The sequence below is a fragment of the Geotrypetes seraphini genome, chromosome 2 (genome assembly GCF_902459505.1).
Source record: "Geotrypetes seraphini chromosome 2, aGeoSer1.1, whole genome shotgun sequence".
In the NCBI taxonomy this organism is placed as follows: domain Eukaryota; kingdom Metazoa; phylum Chordata; class Amphibia; order Gymnophiona; family Dermophiidae; genus Geotrypetes; species Geotrypetes seraphini.
Window position 1 is genome coordinate 232,132,402 of NC_047085.1, and position 24,895 is coordinate 232,157,296.

Here is a 24,895-nt window from a genome sequence, read left to right on the forward strand (position 1 = left end):
TGGGACAGTTGAGGATTAGGCGACTTACCCAGGGTGACAAGAGGCAGCGGAGGGTTTGAACTAGAGAGTGACACGGAGACAAATTTCCCATCCTGCCCCATTCCTGCATGCTCTGTCCTCATCTGCAGAAGCCTCAAACACATTAAAATCGTATGTGTTCAAGGCTTGTGCGGTTAAGGCAGAGCTTACAGGAATGGGGACAGGGGCAGTGCCAAAACTTGCCGGGATGGGGAAATTGAGTTCCTGCGGGGACGGGAAAAAAATGTATCCCCCATGTCATTCTCTAGTTTGAACCCACAACCTCATGGTGCTGAGGCTGTAGCTTTAACCAGTATGTCACACTCTCCTTCCTGCACATTCACTGTGGATACCCTGAAAATATAACTAACTAGGTGTGCCTTTTGGAGAGGGCTGAGAAATACTGATGTAATAGTTCTCTATCAAAAGAGTTCTTGCTTAAATACTGATGAGGCTAGACACCTTCATTATCCGATAGGCAAAAGGCTTACACCATATCTACCATGCTTCAGCACAGCCGATGTCATCACAAGCAAAGAGAATACTCAAGATCTAACAGGTGTTATTTGTTACAACAGAAAAAAAAAGTCATAGCAAGGCCACCCAAAGGCTTCGGTTTAAGTGACACACTGCAGTATACAAATACATTTTAAATTGAATTTAAATAGGTTCTAAGTCCAGGAAAGCAAGCAATTAAAATGTAAAAGCAACTACATTACAATTCATCCTGGGGCAGGCAAAGTGTTACAGGTAAGTAATCGACATGGGCTGTGGAATTCAGTTACCAGTATGTCAAAAGGCAACTATGGCTTGAAAACTGGTAGGATCACTAGTGCAGCATGGAAGGTAGAAAGCCACAGGGCTGCAAAGTTCACAGGAACATTTTTTGGGTGCTGTCACTACTCCAGCCTCTTCTCATTTAAGTGTGTGTAGAGCAGGGGTTCCTAAACTTGTTGGGTGGGAATCCCAGCCAGTCAGGTTTTCAGGATATCTGGTGCTATACTCGGAGAGAGCCCCCAGGAGACTCGGAAGTACTTGTAAACAAGTCGATGAAACCGTCCGTGCAATGTGCGGCAGCAACGAAAAAGGCCAACAGAACGCTAGGAATGATTAAGGGGATCACAAACATATCTGAGAAGGTTATCATGCCGTTATACCGGGCCATGGTATGCCCCCACCTGGAATACTCCATCCAACACTGGTCGCCGTACATGAAAAAGGAAATAGTACTACTCAAAAGGGTCCAAAGAGCGACAAAAATGGTTAAGGGACTGGGGGAGTTGCCGTACACCGAGAGGCTAGAGAAACTGAGCCTCTTCTCCCTTGAAAAGAGAAGACTGAGAGGGGACGATAGAAACAATCAAAATATTGAAGGGAATTGACTTAGTAGAGAAAGAGAGATTGTTCACCCTCTCCAAGGAGGAAAGAACGAGAGGGCACTCTCTAAAGTTTAAAGGGGGGTAGATTCCATACAAATGTAGGAAGTTCTTCACCCAGAGAGTGGTAGAAATCTGGAACGCTCTTCCAGAGGCTGTCATAGGGGAAAGCACCCTTCAGGGATTCAAGAAAAGGTTGGATAAGTTCCTGCTGGACCAGAATATACGCAGGTAAGACTAGACTCAAATAGGTCTTTGACCTAAGGGCCGCCGTGTGAGCTGCTGGGCATGATGGACCGCTGGTCTGATCCAGCAGCGGCAATTCTTATGTTCATTGTAGATATCCTGTAAACCTGACTGGCTGGGTTCACCCAGGACAGGTTTGGGAAATCACTGGTGTAGCTGGTCTAACAGGTTAGGTCCTTTCCTATTTTTCACATCTTGTCAAGTTGGTGGAACCTAACTGAATGCAAAGCACATGGTGATCTGTAATTACTATATGCAGCAGAAAATGCTATCTATACCCTCTTCTACTAATGTCAGGGTGAGCAAATCCCCTAAATTTTCAGGTATACGGAACATTCAAGAGTCCAATCTTATATGCTGAAAGTATTAAGATTGTATTTTACTTTGGCTAGTGCAGTTTCATACTTTGTCACTGTACAGTTAGGATAAAGTTACTGCATTGCTTGTTCTGATGAAAGTTTCCTCTAAAAGAGGTCAAAACATGCTCCATTCCTTCCCGCAAGGATATTGCGAAAAAAACAATAAACAAAAATGCAAATGGAAACTCTTTCACAGTTTTAAACACAAAAGTTGTAAAACCATTCGCCTATTCATGAAGCCCTCAAAATCATTGTACAAGAACATTTCAGTAAATTCTTTAGGTGCATTTCCAGGTTGTAACAATCAATTAAAAAGAAACTAACACAGTTGTAAAAGCCCAGTAAAACGAGGTGGAGGGTCAAGATGTCAGCAGTGCAAAACCCAGATGGAATGCACAGGGAGAGTTTTAAGGTAGAATGTGCTCCTCATCCTCCAGGAGATGGCACGTCAAAGCAAGAAGGTTTATCCTCTTTAGTAAGTAACTTCCACATGGGGTCTTCTAGCACTCTGGTGCTGGCAGGTCCTTTAGGGCCTCAGATCCTCCTCTAATGCTGGTTTTCTGGTCCTATTGTTGCTCAAGTGCTGGAAGAGCCCGAGTTGAAGTACTTCAGCATTGCTAATTTATCCAGCTCCAGGAATGTTCTGAAAACCTTATCCTGATGCATCACAATACCTCCAGTATGGATTTCAATGGGTAAAATCACCGAATACAAACTCCACACTGCTTCAGGGTGTAAGGCTCAAAATCAGGACTAGCCAAAACTCTCAAGTACTCCAGTTCCAATAGACAGAATTTTTGGGCCAGTTCTAGTTCATAATATCCCCTTCCTGATTCACTGCAATACTTAAATAGAGCCGACTGCAAACAGAACAAACACCATGCATTACCCCATGCATGCACCAGAATGAAACTTCAGCAACCAGGACCAGACAATTTTCTTTCCAGAAACCGAGTCATGTCACATCCTGGGAATTTACTATTTGATGCTACAATGAGAATCAGCCATTTGTAATATTCAGGTAAAAGAAAACAGCAGAACTGCTTGTCCATCTTTATTGTGACCAGTCAGACTCTGTGCCTGACGTGTTCCCAGCTAGAAACCCTAGGAGAGGCAGAGACAGGACTAGGAAAGCTGTTTCCAAGCCCCGCAGAACCCAGCTCCCTAGGTTCCCTGAATACATTAGGGAGGACTCCACTGAAGATGAGGTCCTATCTGACTATTCAGAAGCTGAGGACATGGAAACTCAGCCCAGTTCTGCTAGGTTTGCTCCCAAACCTGTGAATATTAGGTTTAGGCAAAATGCCCCTGGGAGAAAACCCTGCAGTTACCACAATATCCACAGGGGGATCCCAAGAGAGCCTCAGAATAGCGCAGGCACGCTGGAAGCAGGGCGTGGCTCTCACACTGAAAAGCCAGCAGCTTTCTCTCCCGAGTTAGAGAGGACAAGAAAGGGAAAGGGCCCTCTCTCCAGTGCTCAGCAGCCAGCCAGTCCAGAGCAACTGAATAGCCTAGAACCCATGGAAGAGGAAAATGTAGCTCCTTGCCAGGAAGCTGAGGCCACACCGCAAGTGGAACAAATGGAGGTTTGTGAGCAGTTAGTGCCAGAACATGAAGCCATGGAAATTGGTATAGCTTGCAAGGTTAGCAACTGAAAAAACGCGTTTTCTTTTTGTGAAGTTTTTCAAGCAAGCCACTGTTTTGAATGGAACAGTTTTAGTAGTTTTGCTTGGACAGTTCTCAAGGCTTGTGTTGCGGCCTGCAGCTTAGAAAGGAAGAGTTTTGGTGGTGGTGGGTTTTTTTCTGCTACCGGGGCTCACAGCTCTAGTGAGGCCTAAGGCAAGGCCCCAGGTGGGAACAGGACTGTGGCTGGAAGGTTATAAAGGACTGTTGCTTTCCCAGTTTGTTCCACTGAAAAAAATATTTTGTTTTTCTTTTAACTGCATTGCTTTTGGGTTTGGATGCTGTAGCATACAGGGACTGTATGCTTTTTTTGTTTGTTTACTTTTTTTAGCCCAGCGAGCCTGTGGTTTTAACCCATGGATTTAAGCGGGTTAAAACCACAGGCTCGCTGGGTTATAAAAAGTAAACAAACAAAAGTCACGGTTTGAGTCTAGATGCATGCACAGATCATCTACAAATGGTTTGCGCGTGTGTCGGGATCGCACACCAGCGATCCATGCCGGCAGATGGGGGCGTTCCTCCAATCACTCCCATCTGCATATTAGAGTTTCAATAATCCATCGGACCTGCCCGGATCGGGCATGGGTCTGTCCCGATCAGGCAGGTTCGTGAATCTAGCCCTAAAGAACCAAGAAGCTCTGCAAACCATTTTCACCTTCCATTGCCTCGTACAAAATAGAGGCACCAAGGAACAGTGTAACTGAGGTATATATTTACAGTTTTATGTAACATATTAAAAAACATTGTAGATGAAGGCAGATAAGACCCAAATGGTCCATCCAGTCATTTTTTTCTTCTTAGTTATTTCTGGGAAAGAATCCAAAGCTCTACCCAGTACTGTGCTTGGGTCCAACTTCTCAAGTCTCCATCAAAGCTCACTCAGCCCATCTACACCTTCCCAGCCATTGAAGCCCTCCCTAGCCCATCCTCAACCAAAAGGCCATATACAGACACAGAAAATGCAAGTCTGCCCAGTACTGGCCTTAGTTCTTCAATATTTACTATTATTTTCCAATTCTAGATCCTCTGTGTTCATCCCACGCTTCTTTGAACTCCGTCAACATTTTCCTCTTCACCACCTCTCTCGGGAGTGCATTCCAGGCATCCACCACCCTATCCGTAAAAGTAGAATTTCCTAATCTACCACCCCTCAACCTCAAATTATGTCCTCTGGTTTTACCATTTTCCTTTCTCTGGAAAAGATTTTGTTCTATGTTAATACCTTTCAAGTATTTGAACGTCTGAATCATATTTACCCTGTCCCTCCTTTCCTCTAGGGTATACATATTCAGAGCTTCCAGAGTCTCCTCATATGTCTTCTGGCGCCAACCTCCTTTCATTTTCGTCGCCCTCCTCTGGACCGCTTCAAGTCTTATGTCCTTTGCCAGATACGGTCTCCAAAACTGAACACAATACTCCAAGAGAGGCCTCACCAACGTCCTATACAGGACCATCAACACCTTCTTCCTTCTACTGCCTAAGCCTCTCTTTATAAGCCCAGCATCCTTCTGGCAGCAGCCACCGCCTTGTCGCACTGTTTTTTCGCCTTTAGATCTTCGGACACTATCACTCCAAGGTTCCTCTCCCCGTCCGTGCATGTCAGCCTCTCACCTCCTAGCATATACAGTTCCTTCCAATTATTAATCCCCAAATGCATTACTCTGCATTTCTTTGCATTGAATTTTGGTGAGAAATGTGTGAGAAAAACTTCACAAATGGAAGCAGCAAAATAAAAATAATAATTTTCTTTGGTGTTTCTGAAAAGATATAGACAGAGAGTAGGCAGTATTAGGACAGTACTCAAAGAAAATTGCCCAGGAAACTTAATAACTAGCTGTGTAAAATTCCCCAGACTGAAAACTTTCCTTCCACACAGCTTACATTTGTAGTAGTGGACTTTCAAAGGGAAGTTTTATATGACACAGAAAATATACACAAGTGCATGCACGCTCTCAGGCAGTGCTCCCACTTCCACACTATCATTCCTGCTAGTTCACTAACTCAGCCTGCAGCAGACTCTTCACACTTTCTCCCCATTGGCTGGATCCTACCACTCTCTCTGCACTGGAAGGGGGGGGGGGTTGCATTGGAGACCTACAGAAGGCTAAATTGTAAAAACTATCCAGATACTTTAGCTATCATTCTGACTTGAAGGTTGGAAATTTACAAATTTGTAGAATCCTAAAACAATTTAAACAATTGGCAATCCAAGGTTCATAAGTCCTCATAAAATCTGATGGGCAACCCTCCCCTAAAATAAACCAAAAAAACTTTTGGGCCCAAGGCATGTGCCTAGTTTGCCTATGCTTTAATCTGGCTCTGCTTTCAACCTATAAACTAAATTTAAATACTCATAATACACCACACTAGTGACACCACTCTCCCATGACACTTTAAAAAAAGTTGTTGAGGTCACACAAATGACATTAGGGTTCATTAGTACATTCAATGCTGTCTTGCATAAAGTTCCTTTCTACTGAAGGATAGTAAGAAAGAGCAGCGCAACTACCACCACTTAAACTGTGCATCATTTTTCTTTCCACGCTAAAGGAAGGTAAAATGTGCGTCAAGGGGAGAAGTTTGACAGGCACCATCCACATACAAGCTGGAAATACAGTAGACTCTCAGTTAACCGGCACCCATGGGGATTGAGATATGCCAGATAAATATACCGTATTTTCACGCATATAATGCGCGCGTTATACACGATTTTACAAACCATGCGCATTATACGCGTGAGCGCGTTTTACAACTTTTTTTTTATAGTTCCCCCCCCCCCGACGTCCGATTCACCCCGCAGGACCGCTCGCACCCCCACCCCGAAGGACCGCTCGCACCCCCACAGCCTCCCCCCCCCCATCATGGAGAAGCTCCTACTGTTGTTCTGCTGCTTCCTCTGCCGGCGGTCCCGCCCCTTCTCTTTGCCCTGCGTCTGCGCTGCTTCCTCTTCCGGCGGTCCCGCCCTTTCTCTGATGTCAGAGAAAGGGCGGGACCGCCGGAAGAGGAAGTAGCACAGACGCAGGGCTCACAGAAGGGCCGGGACCGCCGGAAGAAGAAGCAGTGCAGACGCAGGGCTCACAGAAGGGTAGGGACCGCCGGCAGAGGAAGCAGCAGGACAACGGTAGGAGCTTCTCCATGATGGGGGTGGGGGTGGGGAGGCTGTGGGGGTGCGAGCGGTCCTTCGGGGTGGGGGTGCGAGCGGTCCTGCGGGGGGGTAAATCGGACGTCGGGGGGGGGGCATCAGGCTTTCAGGGTGGGGACAGGACTTCAAGGGGGAGAGGAGAGTCGGGGCGGGCGAAAGGAGAATCGGGGTGGCCAGAGGAGAGTCGGGGCGGGCGAAAGGAGAGTCGGGCGGCGACGGGAGAGTCGGGGCGGCATGCGCGGTATACGGGTGTACGCAGTATATAAAAATTTCTTTACATAAATTACAGTTTCCTGCGCACTATACCCATGTGCGCGTTTTACACGGGTGCGCTATATGAGTGAAAATACGGTAGTTTCTGGTTGCTTGAGAGTTAATCTTAAAAATAGACCTAACTAATGTTATATCCCATACTATGCCATACCATAAACTGTTCCAGACATACTACCAAACATGTGATAGGCAAAGCATACTCAGGTGTGGTGTGCCAAGTTTACACTTAAATTTCCACCAGAAACTGATTTTATTTTCATTTTTATTTAAACTATTACAGTATTTCTTTGATTTTTTTTTTTTTTTTTGGTTGCTTGAGTTCTGGTTAACAGAAAGTCTACTGTACTCACTTAGGAGTTGCTGTATTGGCCAGTCACAAGTGATGACTTATTAGCAGGGTTACCAGATGTCCAGGAAAACCTGAACATGTCCTCTTTTTACAGGACTGTCCAGGTGCCTGGCCGGATTTTCAAAACCCGGCAGTTTGTCCAGGTTCTGGAAGGCCCCGCGATTGGGGCTGCAGATGCGACGCGATGGATGTTTGTGTTGCATCCGCACATGCTCGGAGGCCCTTCAGATGTGGCCCAGACTCAGAGGAGAGTAGGTTTGTGTGGGGGAGGGGCTGGGGGTGAACCGGGGTGGGTAGAATAGGGCAGGGCCGCGTGTCTTTTTTTCATGAACAAATCCGGTAATCCTAATTTATTAGTCCATACCATCTCGTGTCAGGTTATTATATAATAGGCTAGGGTCTTAACACTTTTTTTATATCTTTATTTTGCTATGTAAAAAATTCTCCGCATTCTTTTATATTGCATTTTAAATGTATTTCTTTTTTAGTGGCTTTTAATTGCTGTTTTTATATAACTTGTATCTTATCCAATTGTTGTGAACCGCTTAGAACTCCCGGGTATGGCGGTATATAAAAATAAATTTATTATTATTATTGCAAGTGTGTGCCCATGATACGTTATCAATTTGTGGGGGCACCCAGGGTGTGCTGGCTTTAGAACTCCACAAAGAACAATTGGAAACACTTAAATTTAGATGGGGCAGAAATTACCACACTCACTTTTGTGTACTTCTCCAAAACTGGTCCATGCTGAAATCTCTGCTTAATGTTACGCACCAGCAGCTTGCATAATTAAACACATCCCCAAATAAATCTCATGCCTCAGCTATTTGACTTGCTTCCATGAATCACGCCCATTTTGGTTTTGGCTGTGATTTTCTATTTTGTAGCGGAGGAAGAACAGTTGGATACACCGGTGTATACTCCAGCTCCAGCTGTATCAACCAGGTAGGTACCAGCCACCGTAGGAAGCTTATACAGGCCCATGTTTCATGCACTTGAGATCTGATGCAGAGACTTTCCAATTTTGTGGCCATGGCCAATTTCATTATAACAAAGGAACAGTATAAGCTCAATAGCGTTCAGGGAAGAACCACAAATGTGACTGGAATTAAAAGGAATGAGCTCTGATGAAAAATTAACCTGAAACGGATGCTATTTTTGAGAAAAGAGAGATGCAATACAGTTTTATAAGGAATGATAAAATGGAAGCTTGAATGTATGGCAATTGTCTTTTGTAGATCACCTGAGCCCCTGAGGAATCAGGAAGTGACCTGACACTGCTGCAGGAAGGGCAGGTTGATGATGGATGTGTGTAACTCCCCTGTCTCTCTGCAGGTGAACATGTCAGTGGAGGTGTCCCATAGGGGAAACAGATGGATACGACCATGTGTAGAGACACTGCAGGGTCTCATTTGCATGGAGAAAAAAAACAATCCGCTGAATGGCTTTTAAAAGTCATCCTTTGAACGTCCAATTGTTTATTTAGATTTTGATTGTTTCATTATAAGAGGACAATTGCAATACAGTGCTCTGCATTGAGGATAAGACCGCTGAGGCAGGCCTTACAGCCAAAACACGTACGTGTCAGGTCTTGAGTGAATAAAAAGATTGAGCACCACAGGTGGCCTCTCTTGTTTTTCTTTGTTCAACCTTAAGGAGGTAGAATCTATTGTTTGGGTGTCTAATTTGCATGGGCCAGTAGAGACAGAAAAGCAGGGCTATGGACGAAAACCACAGTTGCTCAATGAGAATGCTCATCAGACCAGGGGGCAACAGTCTAAGCTGCCCCTTAGTTTTAGGTGTCAAGAAGGCACATAAATGGTGGTAGCCTGATTATTTATGTATGTAAGTGGCTACTCACATTTGTAAACAGGCTACTATAGACCTAGTGAAAAAGTATATATGTGCTTTGATAGTGCGTACTTTGCTTGTAAGTGTGTGCAAGGGCACGCTGCACACCTATGTTCCCTCTAAGCTGAGCATGTGAGCAAGCACTCATACATTTTTACATGGTCGCTCACTTCTGGTCTCCTAATAACCATTGTCTGTAATGTAACAGAAATGTCACTCATTTCAACAAAGTCTTTCACTTAGAAAGAGAAATATTTGCTTATGTCAAGTCAGCCTGTAGAGCAGGGATGTCAAAGTTCCTCCTCGAGGGCCGCAATCCAGTCGGGTTTTCAGGATTTCCCCAATGAATATGCATGAGATCTATTAGCATACAATGAAAGCACTGCATGCAAATAGATCTCATGCATATTCATTGGGGAAATCCTGAAAACCCGACTGGATTCCGGTCCTCGAGGGCCATAATCCATGTTTTCAGGATTTCTCCAATGAATATGCATGAGATCTAGATCTAGACATAGGCAATTACACTAGCAATTGAGCTGATGTAAGCGTCAAACCTAGACGCACACACATTCCCCACCACTATGCTGGTTTTCTGTGAAGAAAAGTAAACGACTTAGAGTAGGCTTAAAATAGGCACCATGACTGGCACCTAACCTTAAGTGTACAAGAGAAAATAAACAGCTCCCAAACTCTCGCCACTGAGTATAAGGAGGGATCACCAGAGGGCACACAATAGCTTGTGAGAGGTAAGTTTTCAAAATGACCTGAGAAAAGAGATCATGTTCTGAAACAGGTTCAGATTATATCATTTGGATCATTTTTAGATTAGTCTACACAAATATTGAGTGCATCATATTTTCCGCTTTTTCCCTAGAACACCACTGAGGAATAGAAAAGCCACCTCAAGGACCTGACTCAATGGTAGCAGCAATCACCCATTATTCTGAAAGTTTCTCTTCCTTCCACACTGTAAAACCAGGAAGAAGTAGGGCTGAAATTTAGTTCCAGCCAGATAAAGAATTGCGCACATATGTCCTTCGCTGCTGCTATTTCCAGAGATCATCACTTGAAGTGAAAGTGGATTTCTAATCAAATGGCTTTACATCCCCTAATTGGCATGGGAACTGTAGAATGCTGAATGTTTTGGGCAGAATCTTATCAACTTCAATCAATGTTTATTCACAATACTATTATTTATAGTATATTTGTGAAGAGGCAGATTGTGGTGGTAAGAACAATATTAACCTCTTTGCTCAGAGATAGATCTCAATGAAGTGCACTGGTGCGGAGCACAGGTAGTCACAACTCCTTCTGTACATTGGCTGGATGGGCACAATGCCCCTGTCACTATCATAGTACATCTCTCCCAACGCTGCATGACCAATGAACTTCAAATCTTGAATGGGAACTCCTCCACGTATTTCCTCAGCACTGGTTGGAGAGGCAGCTGGGGGATCCTTTCCCTTCCATGGACAGCAATTATGCTGCGCCGACATAACTCTTGTAGGCCAGGAATTCGGCTCCTCCGTAAGGGTTTGGAGAAGATTAGGGACACACCATTCTCACAGCAGATGGGCTGATCCTGTGTCCTCTCTACCAACAGCTCCAATAACTTCACCACGCAGTCTGAGAAATGGTTCATCAGCCAAAAATATCCTTCCTGGAACCTGATTCGCACACTGACAGGCCCAGCTGCCACTTTTACACTTAGGCTGAACAGGTGGTTTCCTTGAGAGCTGTCCCGCACCAAAAAGGACCCCAGGGTCTCCATCTCCAGCTTGGCGTGGGCCTCCCCTACTGACAATGGGCCCCAATAGAAACCACTAGCCTGCAGGATGCTGATGGAGCGCTCTACCATCTCTCGCTCACAGTTACGGAAGATACGGTAGTGGGTGCTGGGTGCAGACACAGGACATCGATGCTCTGGAGAAGAAAAACTGTTGTGTGCACAGGCTAATGCATGAGGCTGCACCCTCCCTCCGACCATTTCAACTGGCCCATTGATTGGAGAACGGCTCCATTTTCCACTCCTTCTTTACATCTGGTCTGAAAGAACAAGATAAAACAAAGTCAAGACAAAAAGACCTAAAATAAAGAAATATGCATTCGTAATATTGGTATTGCGTTACACAGAAAAATAAGTGTACCTATGTTTTTAACGGGAGTGGCTAATGCATTAATTTAAGCACTAGTGCTGGTGTTCAAATTAATACTTATACTCAGTGACACTGAATTATATATTCAATCTTGACCCCATTATTCATTTAATTTAGATCTACAAAAAACGTATAGGACCAATGCCTGAAATTTGCTGCTATCTTGATAATTTTGCCTCTCTACCCCTTCCCTATACACACAGCGTTGAGCCCATTTAGTGGGTTTTTCAGTCTAACATTATCTGTGTAGCATTTAAAATACATAGGGCCTGTTTTACAAAGCTGCGCTAGCGGCTGCAGCGCAGTAACGGCCCCAAATCCTATAGAGGGATTTAAAGGGCTTCGGGGCTGTTGCTGCAATGCAGCCGCTAGTGTGGCTTTGTAAAACAGGCCCATAGTGTGTGGAGTTATACTTTTGCCAGCCACCAGGAGTGAACTTATAATTTGAAACCCCCCCCCCCCCAAGGTTACTCTCTTTACAGATCCAAGAAAATGGATGCCATGTGTGGATGTCAGTATACCAAAAAGAATTAAACAAGTTACTCTTGAGGTGGCTTTGAGATTTAAATAAGAGGGTGAGGATCATGGCAATGTGTATGATTCTTGTTAAATTTTTGTGATTTTGGCTTCAGTCTCTAAGACTCTATCCCAGCTACAGTCATTTGAAAAAATTAGGACACCCCATGAAATATTCAGTTCTTTCTTCTATTTATCTCTGGAAAAGAAAGTCATGTAATTGCAGATAAAGAACAAAAAATTTCCTTGTTTACTCATGAAACAAAAGATATCCACAAAAATGTCTATTTTAACTGAGGAATAAATTAGGATATCCCCACATATCCTCCTACTTAAAGTGGCTCAAATCACACACAGGTGTATCATCCTGCTGGAAAACAGGTGCACACACATATACATGCTACAAGGCTAAGGTGACCATACATCCCGTTATTGGACCGACCGTCTTGTTGTCCCGACCCACCGCTTCGGGATGCCAAAATGTCCCATTTTCAGGGACAGCGTCCCAAAGCTGTGCGCGGGGACAACGGACTGGCGATCGCTTCCCCTCCCTGCCGCGCTAAAGCCTGCCCCCTCCCTCCAACGTAACCTCCCCGGTCCACCGCAGCCGCTTCTTCTTGACGCCCAGAAGCCTTCTTCCCGAAGTCAATTCTGACGTTGGAGAGGAAGTTCCGGGCCAGCCAGGCAGCAATTGGCTGGCCTGGAATTTCTTCTCTGACGTCGGAATTGATGTCGGGAAGAAGGCTTCTGGGCGTTAAGAAGCAGCAGCTGGAGGGAGGGAGGCAGGCTTTAGCACGGCAGGGTAGGAGGGAGGTAGGCAGGCAGGTTAGGACAAAGGCTAGAAGGCAGTGAGGGGGGACATAGGAAGGAGGCACTGAGGGCACTTAGGACATGGGAAGGTGGCACTAGGGGCACTAAGAACATGAGAAGGGGCACTAAGGATATAGGAAGGAGGCACTGCAGGCACTAAGGACATGGGAAAGGGCACTAAGGACATAGGAAGGAGGCACTGGGGGCACTAAGGACATAGGAAGGAGGCACTGAGGGCACTAAGGACATGAGAAGGAGGCACTGGGGGCACTAAGAACATGAGAAGGGGCACTAAGGACATAAGAAGGGGCACTAAGGACATAGGAAGGAGGCACTGGGGGCACTAAGGACATAGGAAGGAGGCACTGAGGGCACTAAGGACATGAGAAGGAGGCACTGGGGACACTAAGAACATGAGAAGGGGCACTAAAGACATAGGAAGGAGGCACTGGAGGCACTAAGGACATGGGAAGGGGCACTAAGGACATAGGAAGGAGGCACTGAGGACATGGGAAGGGGCACTAAGGACATGGGAAGGAGGCACTGGGGGCACTAAGAACATGAGAAGGGGCACAAAGGGCATAGGAAGGAGGCACTGGAGGCACTAAGGACATGAGAAGGGGCACTAAGGACATAGGAAGGAGGCACTGAGGGCACTAAGGACATGGGAAGGAGACACTGGGGGCACTAAGGACATAGGAATGAGGCACTGGGGGCACTATGGACATGGGAAGGAGGCACTGGGGGCACTAAGGACATGGGAAGGAGGCACTGGGGGCACTAAGGACATGGGAAGGGGCACTAAGGACAAAGGAAGGAGGCACTGGGGCACTAAGGACATAGGAAGGAAGGAGGGAGAGAATAGAAAGGGACAATTGTTGGGCCTGAGTGCAGAAAGAAAGGATGCACCGCAACCAGAGACTTATGAAATCACCAGACAGCAAAGGTAGGAAAAATGATTTTATTTTCAATCTAGTGATCAAAATGTGTCAGTTTTGAGAATTTATATCTGCTGTCTATATTTTGCACTATATTTGTCTATTTTTCTATAGTTACTGAGATGACATTGCATATTTTAAAGTCATCGGCCTTGACATCTTTGAAAGCCCCCCCAATATAAATGATAATTAACATTTTCTCTGCGTATAGTGTGCTTTGTGGGGTTTTTTTTTAATTTTATGGTTACCATTATGAATTAATAAGATATTATGTGTACATGAAAAATGAATGGAAGAAATTGGGAGCAGGATTGGGGGTGGGGCTAGGGCGAGATTGACAATTAATTGATGTCCCGTTTCGATAAAAAAAATAAATGGTCACGTTATACAAAGCAGATGCAAATAACCAGCCTAAAAGAGCAAGGCTGGAGATTGGTTTATTTGGCTCCTTCAATGAAAAAAGGGGGTTCTACTTGGCTTGCATGAAAAAGTTTCCAAGTTCTTGATTTCTCCTTTTTGGTTGATACTTAAAAGATATTAAAGCTTATGAGTATGAAGAAAAAAGATTTTCCCAGGATCAATACAGCTACAAGAATGCTACTCCTGGGCTCCCAACAAAAGACTACTGGTGCCTGCCTCACACTGTATTCAAACCAACAGCCAATGGACTTTCCCTTAAATAGCCTGCCTCCTATTCTCTCTCCCTCCCAAAAGCTAGTCTAGTTTCACCTTTCAAAGATGGGGGAGGAAGGGAAATTCCAGTGAATAATTAAAAACCCCTGGCTGGTTGACGCTAAAGTAAACAAAAATTAATTCAGTCAACATGTGGGAGGCGAGGAGATGAATAACATGAATTAGCACAGGGAGAGAGGGGGAACAAATACATGCCACTGGTGGGTGGTAGGAGTGGATCACTTTAAAATTGCTATGCCTTTTACCATTGAGTCTGGGCTCAGGTTCAACCTACTGGATAAAATTTCTGTTTTTCAAAGAAATGTCAGCACATTGCATACTATGCAACATTTCCAAAGTACACTTCTTATTTGCATACTCATGCTTTCAGAGAAAAGATGGCTCAATTACCAGTCTTAGATTAGATTTAGTTCATGCCTTTCTCAGTAGTTTACTTGCATAAAGTTAGTGGTCAAGATAGATGGCGTTTCACTATTAGGTAAGAAATGATGTATTATTAAGTATTATACTTTAGGCAAAATTATGATATTGAGCTTTAGATTTTAGTATGCGTGCCCCTGTTAATCTAGCTGTGTTTCCTTATAGGGTCCCAGCCTTAAAAAAGCGTTTATCGCGAAACATGTTGGCACAAGCAGTCCCTTACAGTGACCACAGAACTAAAGCTAAGTCTTTTTGATCAAATAATTCATTAAGATTAACGAAAATAAAAATGTATTAAATTATTTAAAAATAAATTGATCCAGGAAGATTTTGCACATCAAGCTTAACGTAATGAAATAATTTGAACATGGAGTGGTGCATCTGAGGACCAAGTTTGCTTTCAGGTGGCTTGCTTTTAATACGAATCAAGTCTGTGGGATATCTTGAATGAATGAATGCTTACATAGAGATTTACATTGTAAAGTGCTATATTACTGATTATTTCTCGGTAGTTCAACATAGTTAAGTTCAGGTACAACAGGTTACTTCCTTGTCTCCAGAGGGCTTACAATCTAAATTTATATCTGAGGCAGTGGAGGGTTAAGTAACTTGCCCGAGATCGCAAGGTGTGCAGTGGGATCTGAACCCTTGCTTTCCTGGTTCTCAGCCCGCTGCTCTGACCATTAAGCTACTCCCTGTACTCCTACCTATAGAAATGTGTTGAGGCTACACAGAGGACGATGTTAAAGTTGAAAATGGAAATCTGTTTCGATTTTAAGAGTTCGGTTTAGGCCAATGTTCTTCAATGCAAGGCCCGGAGCCAATGGTGGCCCCTGGAGACCTCTTGGGTGGCCCCTATTGACATTCTGATTTTCCCCCAAATACTGTCTACTTCTCTAGCCAAGCTTAGGTCGGAAAGGGGGAAGTGGATGGGAGGAAGAGCTACGTACCTGAAGGACATTCTCAGTAGAAGAGAATGAATCTGGAAACACCCACCCCCTATTTAAAGTATGAAGGCAGGCTGGAAGTAATGGACACACCCTAACAGCTCCCCTTCTGCTCCAGCACTGGTTTAGGCAATCATGCAACATCATCTCCTGCTTAGCAGTTACATTTCCACTATCACTGCACACTGGAATAAATTAGAAGACTGCAGGAAACAAATTAAAGGATACTTAGCTAGTGATAGTGCCAGTGACGTACCTAGTATGTGACACCTGGGGCTCATCATTTTTTAACATACCCTCCTCTATATGAAAACCATGATTTTTTTTGTAATAATTCACACATCACACTTGAGTGTACCTAGAAAAAGGCAGCATCAAACACATTGCAGTGAACAGTAGATCAATACACCCATTGTAAAACTAAACAAGCCAGACTAGTACAGATCAATCTTCCACAGTCATTGATAACAGAAAACCATGTCTTTCACCTACACAAAACACAGAAACACCCTTGTCCAGTATGGAATATATAATCACAAACTAAAAATAGAAATATGTAGACAAAAGTTAAAGTGAACCACAAAGAAGCCAGACTTTGCATACAATGCAACATCACAGAAACACAAATAGCGATGCATGTCCCCTAATATTGTGCAAAATATAAAGATAGCAAATGCAAATTTGAAAAAAATGAGAAATAGCATTCATTACTTTACAAATTAACAAATAAAAATAAAACAAAAATAGAAATTAAGATACCATTTTATTGGACTAATTCTTTTTCAATTAACTTTCAGAGTCCAAAATCTCTTTCCTCAGGTCAGTAAAGAATACTGCTGTTACGGTGTCCTGTCCTGACCTGAGGAAGGGAATTTTGGTCTCTGAATTAGTCAAAAATGCATTAAAATTAGTCCAATAAAAGGATCACTTTATTTCCATTTTCTATTCATAAACATTTATCAACACAGCTACAATACTACTTTATCCTAAAACAAAATAAGAAATATAATTTTTTTTTCTACTTTTGTCATCTCTGGCTTCTGCTTTCCTCATCTTCTCATCACTCTCTTCCTTCCATCCACTATCTGCCCTCTCTCTACCCCTTCCATATGGCATTTTCTCTCATTCTGTGCCCCTCCCAGAAACTGTCTCCTCCTTCGATCTCTCCCTCCACCCCCCACCGGTCTGGCCTCTATCTTCTTCTCTCCCCTCCTCCAATGGTCTGGCAGTTCACTCTGTCTCCCTTCTTTTCCTTCCTTCATCTTCCTTCTCAATTTATTTTCTGCATCCGTTTAGATTAAATTATTTCTATCCAGTCCTCAATTTCCTTCTTTTCACTGTATCTACCTACAGCTTGCCACCTCTTTCCTCACCCCTCCAGTATGTCACTAACTTTGTCCTCTTCCCCCATCTAGCATGTGCCCTTTTTCTGCCCTCTTTCTCTACCCCTTCCATCCAGCATCTTCCCCACTCTGTATTTTCCACTTCCATCCAGCATCTGCCCCCTTCTTTCCACTTCCATTCGGTGTCTGCTCCCCTATTTCTCTCCTCACTTCCTTTCTATGTCTGCTCCCTTCTTTCTCTCCCCTCTCCACTTCCTTCCTGAGTTTGCTCTCCTCTTTCTCTCCTTTCCCCACTTCCATCCAACATCTGCTACCCCTTTCCATCCAGCATCTGCTTCCCCCTCTCCCCACCCCACTAACATCCAATGTCTACCCCTTCTCTCTCTCTCTATCCACCCCACTTCCATCAGCATCTGCCCCTTCTCTCGCCCTTCACCCCACTTCCATCAGCATCTGCTTCCTCTCTCTCCTAACCCAATTCCATCCTGTATTCTTCCCCCTTCTCTCTGTCTCTCTCCCTCTACCCCATTTCTCTCTCCCTCCACCACCCTTCCATACCTGTATCCTACTTTCTTCTCTCTCCTTCCATCCCAATGCCATCCAGTATCCTGCCCCCTCACCTCCACACTGCTGTTTGCTTCTTGAATCAGCAGCAGTGGCTATAAACATAAATGTAGCCTTTGCGGGACCTTCCTGCACCTCCCTGAGGCTGAGGCTCTGCTCAAGAACAAGGAAGCGACGTTGGAGGGGGTGGACCAGTAGCCTCAGTTAGATGCAGGAAGGTTCTGTGATGGCTGAATTTAAAGTTTACTACTGCTGTGGCTGATTCTGGAAAGCAGCAGAGTAGGGTGGGAGGTCCCGGACCCGGCTTTGCACTTCCTTTGAGCATGCACCCATAGTGGACCGCCTCCCCCCCTTGGTTTGCCACTGGATAGTGCTACTGCTAATCATTTCTATAGCTGTCCTAGATATATGTGTCACTGTACAGACACCTATCACAGAGCAACACAATAATTTCAGTTGAAGGAAGAACAAATGTTTTTATGTTCAGCTTTCACTTGCTGTTCCTGTATCAAAAGCAGGGTATGTGAACATTAGTAACTCTGGCTGGGTCAAGATTAACAGAGGACAGCACATCAATGGAAGACAATATAGCACAGTTGCTTACCTGTAACAGGTGTTTATCCAAGGACAGCAGGCAGATATTCTTACATGCAAGTGATGTCATCCATGGAGCCCAGTAAGGACTATGCTAAAGTGTACTGTCATTTTAAAAATTTTGCGTGGTACAGGCAGTCTCAAGACATTCAAGACTGCCTGTACGGCGCAAGCACCGGTACCTTCCTGCCTGACATCAGCTCGCAGGCCCATCAGTTCAGTAAAAAAGCTAAAAAACCAACTAAAGGAGGTGTGAGGGTTGTGAGAATATTTGCCTGCTGTCCTCGGAAAACATCTGTTACAGGTAAGCAACTGTGCTATATTGTCTTCCATTGATGTGCTGTCCTCTGTTAATCTTGACCCAGCCAGAGTTACTAATGTTCACATACCCTGCTTTTGATACAGGAACAGCAAGTGAAAGCTGAACATAAAAACATTTGTTCTTCCTTCAACTGAAATTATTGTGTTGCTCTGTGATAGGTGTCTGTACAGTGACACATATATCTAGGACAGCTATAGAAATGATGCCCCTGTATAAGACTTTGGTGAGACCTCATTTAGAATATTGTGTACAATTCTGGAGGTTGCACCTTCAAAAAGATACCAAAAAGAAGGAGTCGGTGCAGAGGAAGGCTACTAAAATGGTATGTAATATTCATCAAAAGGCGTATGGGGACAGACTTAAAGATCTCAAACTGTATACTTTGGAGGAAAGGTGGGAGGGGGGGGAGATATGAAAGAGACGTTTAAATACCTACATAATGTAAATGCACATGAGTCGAATCGCTTTAATTTGAAAGGAAACTCTGCAATGAGAGGGCACAGGATGAAGTTAATAATAATAATAACAACTTTATTCTTGTATACCGCCTATCCATAAAAGTTCCAGGCGGTTCACAAAGAAGAAGAACTGTACAATCAGTGAAATATACATAAATTCAGAAAAACATAATAAAAATACAGTTAAGAACAAAGTTATGCCACAAACTTATCAAACAAGCTTTTAGGAACTTTCTAAAAACATTATAAGAATGCATTTGAAAGATCAAGGGGCTTAACCAAGAGTTCACATTTCCTAATTGAAAGGCAAATGTCTTATTTAAAAATCTCTTACAACGACAAGCCTGAACAGATGGGTACATAAACATGAAATTATTACGAGAATTTTTTAATGATCTATAAAAATTGAATTGAGAGGATAGGTATCCTGGAGCCAAACCAAAAAAGAGCTTTAAAGCAAAGACAGCCTAATTTATAAAGAATGCGTGCCTCGAAAGGTAACCAATGTAATTGCCGATAAAAAGGACTGATGTGGTCATATTTCTTTAGGCCAAAAATCAGGCGCACCGCCGTATTCTGTATTAAGCGAATGTGTTTTCAATTTTTCTTATAGGATGCCAATATTACAGTAGTCGAGAACAGACAGAATTAAAGACTGTACCAAAAGTCTAAAAGGCAAAATCAAAATATCTTTTAATAGTTTGAAGCTTCCAGAGAATCAGAAAACATTTCTTAACCATAAAATCCGTATGCTCTTCAAACGTTAAGTGACGATCTAATATAACCCCCCAAATCCTAATAGAGGGGACAATTTCAAAAGTTAAGAGGTGATAGGCTCCAGAGTAATCTAAGGAAATACTTTTTTTTTTTTTTTTTTACAGAAAGGATGGTAGATGCATGGAAAAGTCTCCCAGAAGAGGTGGTAGAGACAGAGACTGTGTCTGAATTCAGAAGGGCCTGGGATAGGCACATGGGATCTCTCAGAGAGAAAGAGATAATGGTTACTGTGGATGGGCAGACTAGATGGGCCATTTGGCCTTTATCTACCATCATGTTTCTATGAAATGACGGCAGATAAAGATCTGAACGATCCATCCAGTCTGCCCATAAATTATACCCCCCAAAAAATACATGATTGACCTACTTTCTTTGAATGACAATATGAGAAAGATATTTAAAATGAAGCATTTTATACCTGCACTAATGTACTTGATTTTAGTTATTTAAACACAAAACTTCTTGCAGCTTGTTAAAATGATCATTTTGTACTACCCATTCAATACAGATTAGGGGTGGGTTCAAACCCATGCTGCTCCTTGTGAGCTTGGGCAAGTCACTTAATCCCCCATTATCCCAGGTACATTAGATAGATTGTGAGCCCACCGGGACAGACAGGGAAGATACTTGAGTACCTGAATAAATTCATGTAAACTGTTCTGAGCTCCCCTGGGAGAACAGTATAGAAAATTGAATAAATAAACATCTATATGAAATCTATATGGGACAATTTCTCAGAAATATCTTTCACTAAGAAATGTTTCAGATTTTTCTCTCTTTAATCACATAAAATGACATTTTTTTAAAAATATAAGATGATAAAAAGAAGAGATCTTAAGACAAATTCCTGGATCCCTGCCTCTGGGATAGATGGTAATAAACACCATATATAAAAAGGGAAAAAAAGGTCAGCATTCCAGCATTAAATTAACTTGAAAAAGATAGCTGTCATGAAAAAGTATTTGCATAGATTAACAGATAAATGTATTACATTTGATACATTAATCACTAAAACCCAGTACTACATGCTAGATATAATTAAATCCAGAAATGCTCAAGGGTGGCCCATCCCAAAGCTGGAGATTTAGCACTGCTATGCTGGAGATCTGAAGGCCAATGGGTGAGATTTCTCTCACAAACCCCAACCATGTCTAACACTAGCACTGTGATTATAACCACAGAAAAGGCAGTATATCAAATCCCATCCTTCTCTTTCCCTTTAGAAGAGGTACATTCAAAAAACTGATATTGAATTACAGTGGTCTTCCTTAATTTTTAAGTCTTTATAGCTCATTTTGGATCTAAATGAGCTATAAAGGACAGCCACAAAAATATTTTCCCATGTGAGGCCTCAACGCTGCTGATTAGTGTATGTTAATTACATCCACATCACTAGCCTGTCTTCAAACTTTTCATTGGGTAAGGAAGCTGGAGTTTCAAAATACATTCTCTTGTCGAGAAACATCTGTTGAAATACATGTCTGTTGAGAAACGCCTTGTCCTTCAAGCATGTGGCTCTTCCTCCCATCTACTTCACCCTTTCTAATGTGAGCTTGAGTAGAGGAGCAGAAAAAAAAAGACAGAAATATGAGGTCCACCCCAGAGGTTTCCAGGGGCTGTCACTGGTCCCCAGGCCTTGCATTGAAAAACACTGTTCTATTCAATAAACAGAAAATAAAATTCCTTTCTACTTTGGTTGGCTGGTCATTTCATTTTTCTATTTGTATTGTTCCCAGTCTCTGGTTTCAGCTGTCCTTTGTTTTCCTTTTTAACTCTTACTAGAAGCTCCTTGTCCATTTGGCATTTCTTTTCTCTCCATCCTCTCTCAATGTCTCTATCTACCCTGCTCAGCATCTTCCCTGTGTTCCAGCTGCTATCCTCCTGCTATATTGAGCATCCCCCCTCTCGAGTCCCTCCCTATTATTGCCCTGTCCAACATAACACTTCAGTGTCTCTATGTCCCCCCAACATCATCTTTCATCCTTCCCTCCTTTTCAACCCCCTTCCCTGGTCAGCATCACTCCATCTCTCTTCCTTTCCTCTTGTTCCCCTGCTAGACCAGCATCTCTCCATCTCTCATCCTGTTTCCCCCCCCCCCCCCCCGCAAGCTAGCATCTTTTCCTTTTTCTTTTCTCTGTCCTGTCCCCTCCTCAGAGGTCCAGCAAGTATTTTTCTTTCCTTCCTGTTCAGTTCCTCCCTTCCAACAAGTTCAGCATCTCTCCTTCTTTCTTCTCCTGCAGGTCCCTAGCATCTCTTCCTTTCTACTCCCTCCCCATTGTCCAACAAGTTTTCTGGTCCATGTTCCCCTCCCCACCTAGGTCCAGACTCTCTCCCTTCTCTTACAGGTCCTGGCATCTCTTTCTCTTTCCTCTCCTCTCTCTATTACTTCCTCTACTCCTGTAACCCAGCATCTCTCACGTTCCCTATCCCCTATCCCTTACTCCAAACTTGCTTGTGGCTAATAGTACAGTAGAAATGCTCCTTCTGGCAAGTCCAATGTCTTCCCTCTGCCTTGCCCAGCCCCCAGGAATCAGAAGTAGCATCAAAGGAGGTGGGATGCAGCAGAAGGCATTAGGCTGGTTGCAAACACCATCTTTGGAGCAATTCCGACCATAAGCAAGTCTGGAGGGTCTCAGGGGTTGGGGGGGGAGTGGAGGAAGTGAGAGATGCCAAGTTGCAGGGGAAGGAATGGCTGCAGAGAGAGATAGCAGATTGCTGGTGAGGAGCACGGAGCCAACCTGTTAGATCAGTGCACTTATGTGTGTGAGCAAAGGAAGGGGCCTGACTGCATGTGACTTGGCATTTCTGCAAATCAGTTTATTAACATTAGGTTCTTGTGTCTTCTGCTACTTTCCATGAGTTTCTTGCATAGCCTAAAGGAAAAGCCAGACATGTCCTCTTTTTAGAGAACTGTCTGGGCTCCCGGACGCACTTTCCAAAACCTGGCATTTGTCTGGGTTTTGGAAAGCTCCAGCCAGTTCCAGTTGCATCTAGAGGGCCTCTGAGCATGCGTGGATGACATCGCACACATCCACGCATGCTCCAAGTCCTCCAGACGCGGCCGGAGCTGGTTGTAGAAGAGAAGAGGGTTGCAGGGGATGGGGCTGGAGGCGGAACGGAGCTGGGTTATGTGTTCGGAGTTTTCTTTTTCAAAATATGGTAACACTGCCTATATGTAAAGTGAAATTTATTTTTGAAATTTCTAATTAACTACTTTTAGCACAAGTAGATTTTGTTCTTGCAATAAACACTACACGACAACAGAGAAGGAAAAATCTAAGAGAAAAAGTCATACAAAGTTGAGAATCTATTCTTAATTTTCAACCCTAGGCTGATGCAATAAAGTGCGCCCAGAGTTTGCTTATGATTATCACGGCCTTAGTGCATTTTATGTATAAGTAAAACCTGTGCAAAGCCTAGTACAAGGCTCCGCTGAGCAGTCCCAAACTACCTCTTTCTCTACCTCGAGAAATCCTAAAAGTCTTAATATACCTCTAGTGCATCCTTGCAATGTTTATCTAAGATTCTCTGCAGTACTGAACAGTTCTCCTTTTCTGTACTGTAAGTTGCCTTAAATCTTTGTAGGCATAGTGCGAAGCACAAATACCAGATTATATTAGATATTTAAAATCATGGTAATAAGGCTAATTAACTATTCAGTGCAGAGTACAAGGGCACGGAAGAGTACAAGCCGAGTACAACACAAGCAAGGGCTCAAACACCACAATCGATCGAGGATGATCTGAGGTGATGAGCCACATATCACCTCAGATCACTGATCCCCAACTAAAGGTCCTCTGGGCACAGCTTGATAAAAAAAAAAAAAAAAAAGGGGGGGGTGCTAATTATTTATATACTGCCTATCAGTGGAGGCTGTCTAAGTGGTTTTTACATTCAGGTACTCAAGCATTTTTCCTTGTCTCAGCAGGCTCACAATTTATTATTTCTATAGCGCTACCAGGTGCAGGCAGCACTGTACATTGTGCATGCGAGCAACAGTCCCTGCTCAGAAGAGCTTACAATCTAATTATGACAGACACACAGAGGGGGCGAAAAGGTAGTAGGGGACTATTAAGGGAATGACAGACATGTAAGCTTGTACTGTGTTCACTCTACTCTAAACTATACTATGTATGCAAATGTGTAACCCATTCTGGGCTCTTTTAGGAGGACAGGATATAAAATCAAATCAATAAATAAAAATTCTGATCTCAGAGATGATCTTCCCCCAGCAGCCAAAACATAAAACCCTTGGTGGTCTAAGTGTACCCTCATACATAGCTGGGGGGTTTTTCTGACAAAGCACACTTTTTAACACCGTGGTAATTTGCATGCTATTTGTTTACTGCATCAGGAAGCCATGTGCTAAGTGTGAGCACATGGCTCAAATGCAAGTTTAGGTCACTGACCCACTGCCCTTGTGTTCTAACTAACCTAAGAGGATCTTTCCCTCAAGTATGCAATTGAGCAATGCAGTATGTAAGACACAGGCTAAGTCACTGCAGTCCCTGCTATTAGCAAAATTAGATCTACAAATCTACAGATGCAAATGAGGCCCAATCAGGACTGGCCCAATCTAGGGCTGTAACCTCGCCAGTGTTCTGTGTGAATGAGTCAGTTAAGCAAGAGTGGCTGCATCTCCCTTTTATCTGTTGTAGAACAGCACCACACTGAAACAACATTTTCCTGTAAGGAGTAGAGGGAACCAAGCCAAGCTATTTCCCAGAACACTGAATTTTGGTAAACACTGTCATCTGGCATATTAAAATACTCTATAAAAGCTTCTTTTTTTTTTTTTTTTTTGCATACAAATTGCACAACGATCCACTATAGGATCAAATTTTCCAAGACAGACAGGAGCAAGAGAATAAAGCAACAGGGTTGAGATTTGCACTCTGTGCTTGCCTGTCATTGTCCTTATTGCTTTTAGATTCCCAGTTTTGAGGCTCTGCTGTGAAAAGTAATGCTGGCTTTTGTGCACATTATAAAAAATATATGTACTAAGGGAACAGAACACCCATCCACCCACACACCAAGTCCCGGTAATGTGCTGC

At 43.5% G+C, this 24,895-nt stretch overlaps 1 protein-coding gene across 2 annotated transcripts in view; it reads right to left on the reverse strand.

Moving 5' to 3' along the window:
• Nucleotides 1-9,746: 9,746 nt before the first annotated feature.
• LOC117353958 (suppressor of cytokine signaling 1-like) overlaps nucleotides 9,747-24,895 on the reverse strand; it is a 190,686-nt gene continuing 175,537 nt past the window's right edge. For both annotated transcript variants that reach the window (XM_033930601.1, XM_033930600.1), the window contains exon 3: nucleotides 9,747-11,349. In XM_033930601.1, the coding sequence (XP_033786492.1) occupies nucleotides 10,694-11,290 (597 nt within the window). In that variant the 5' untranslated portion in view covers nucleotides 11,291-11,349 and the 3' untranslated portion in view covers nucleotides 9,747-10,693. The remainder of the gene's footprint in view (nucleotides 11,350-24,895) is intronic.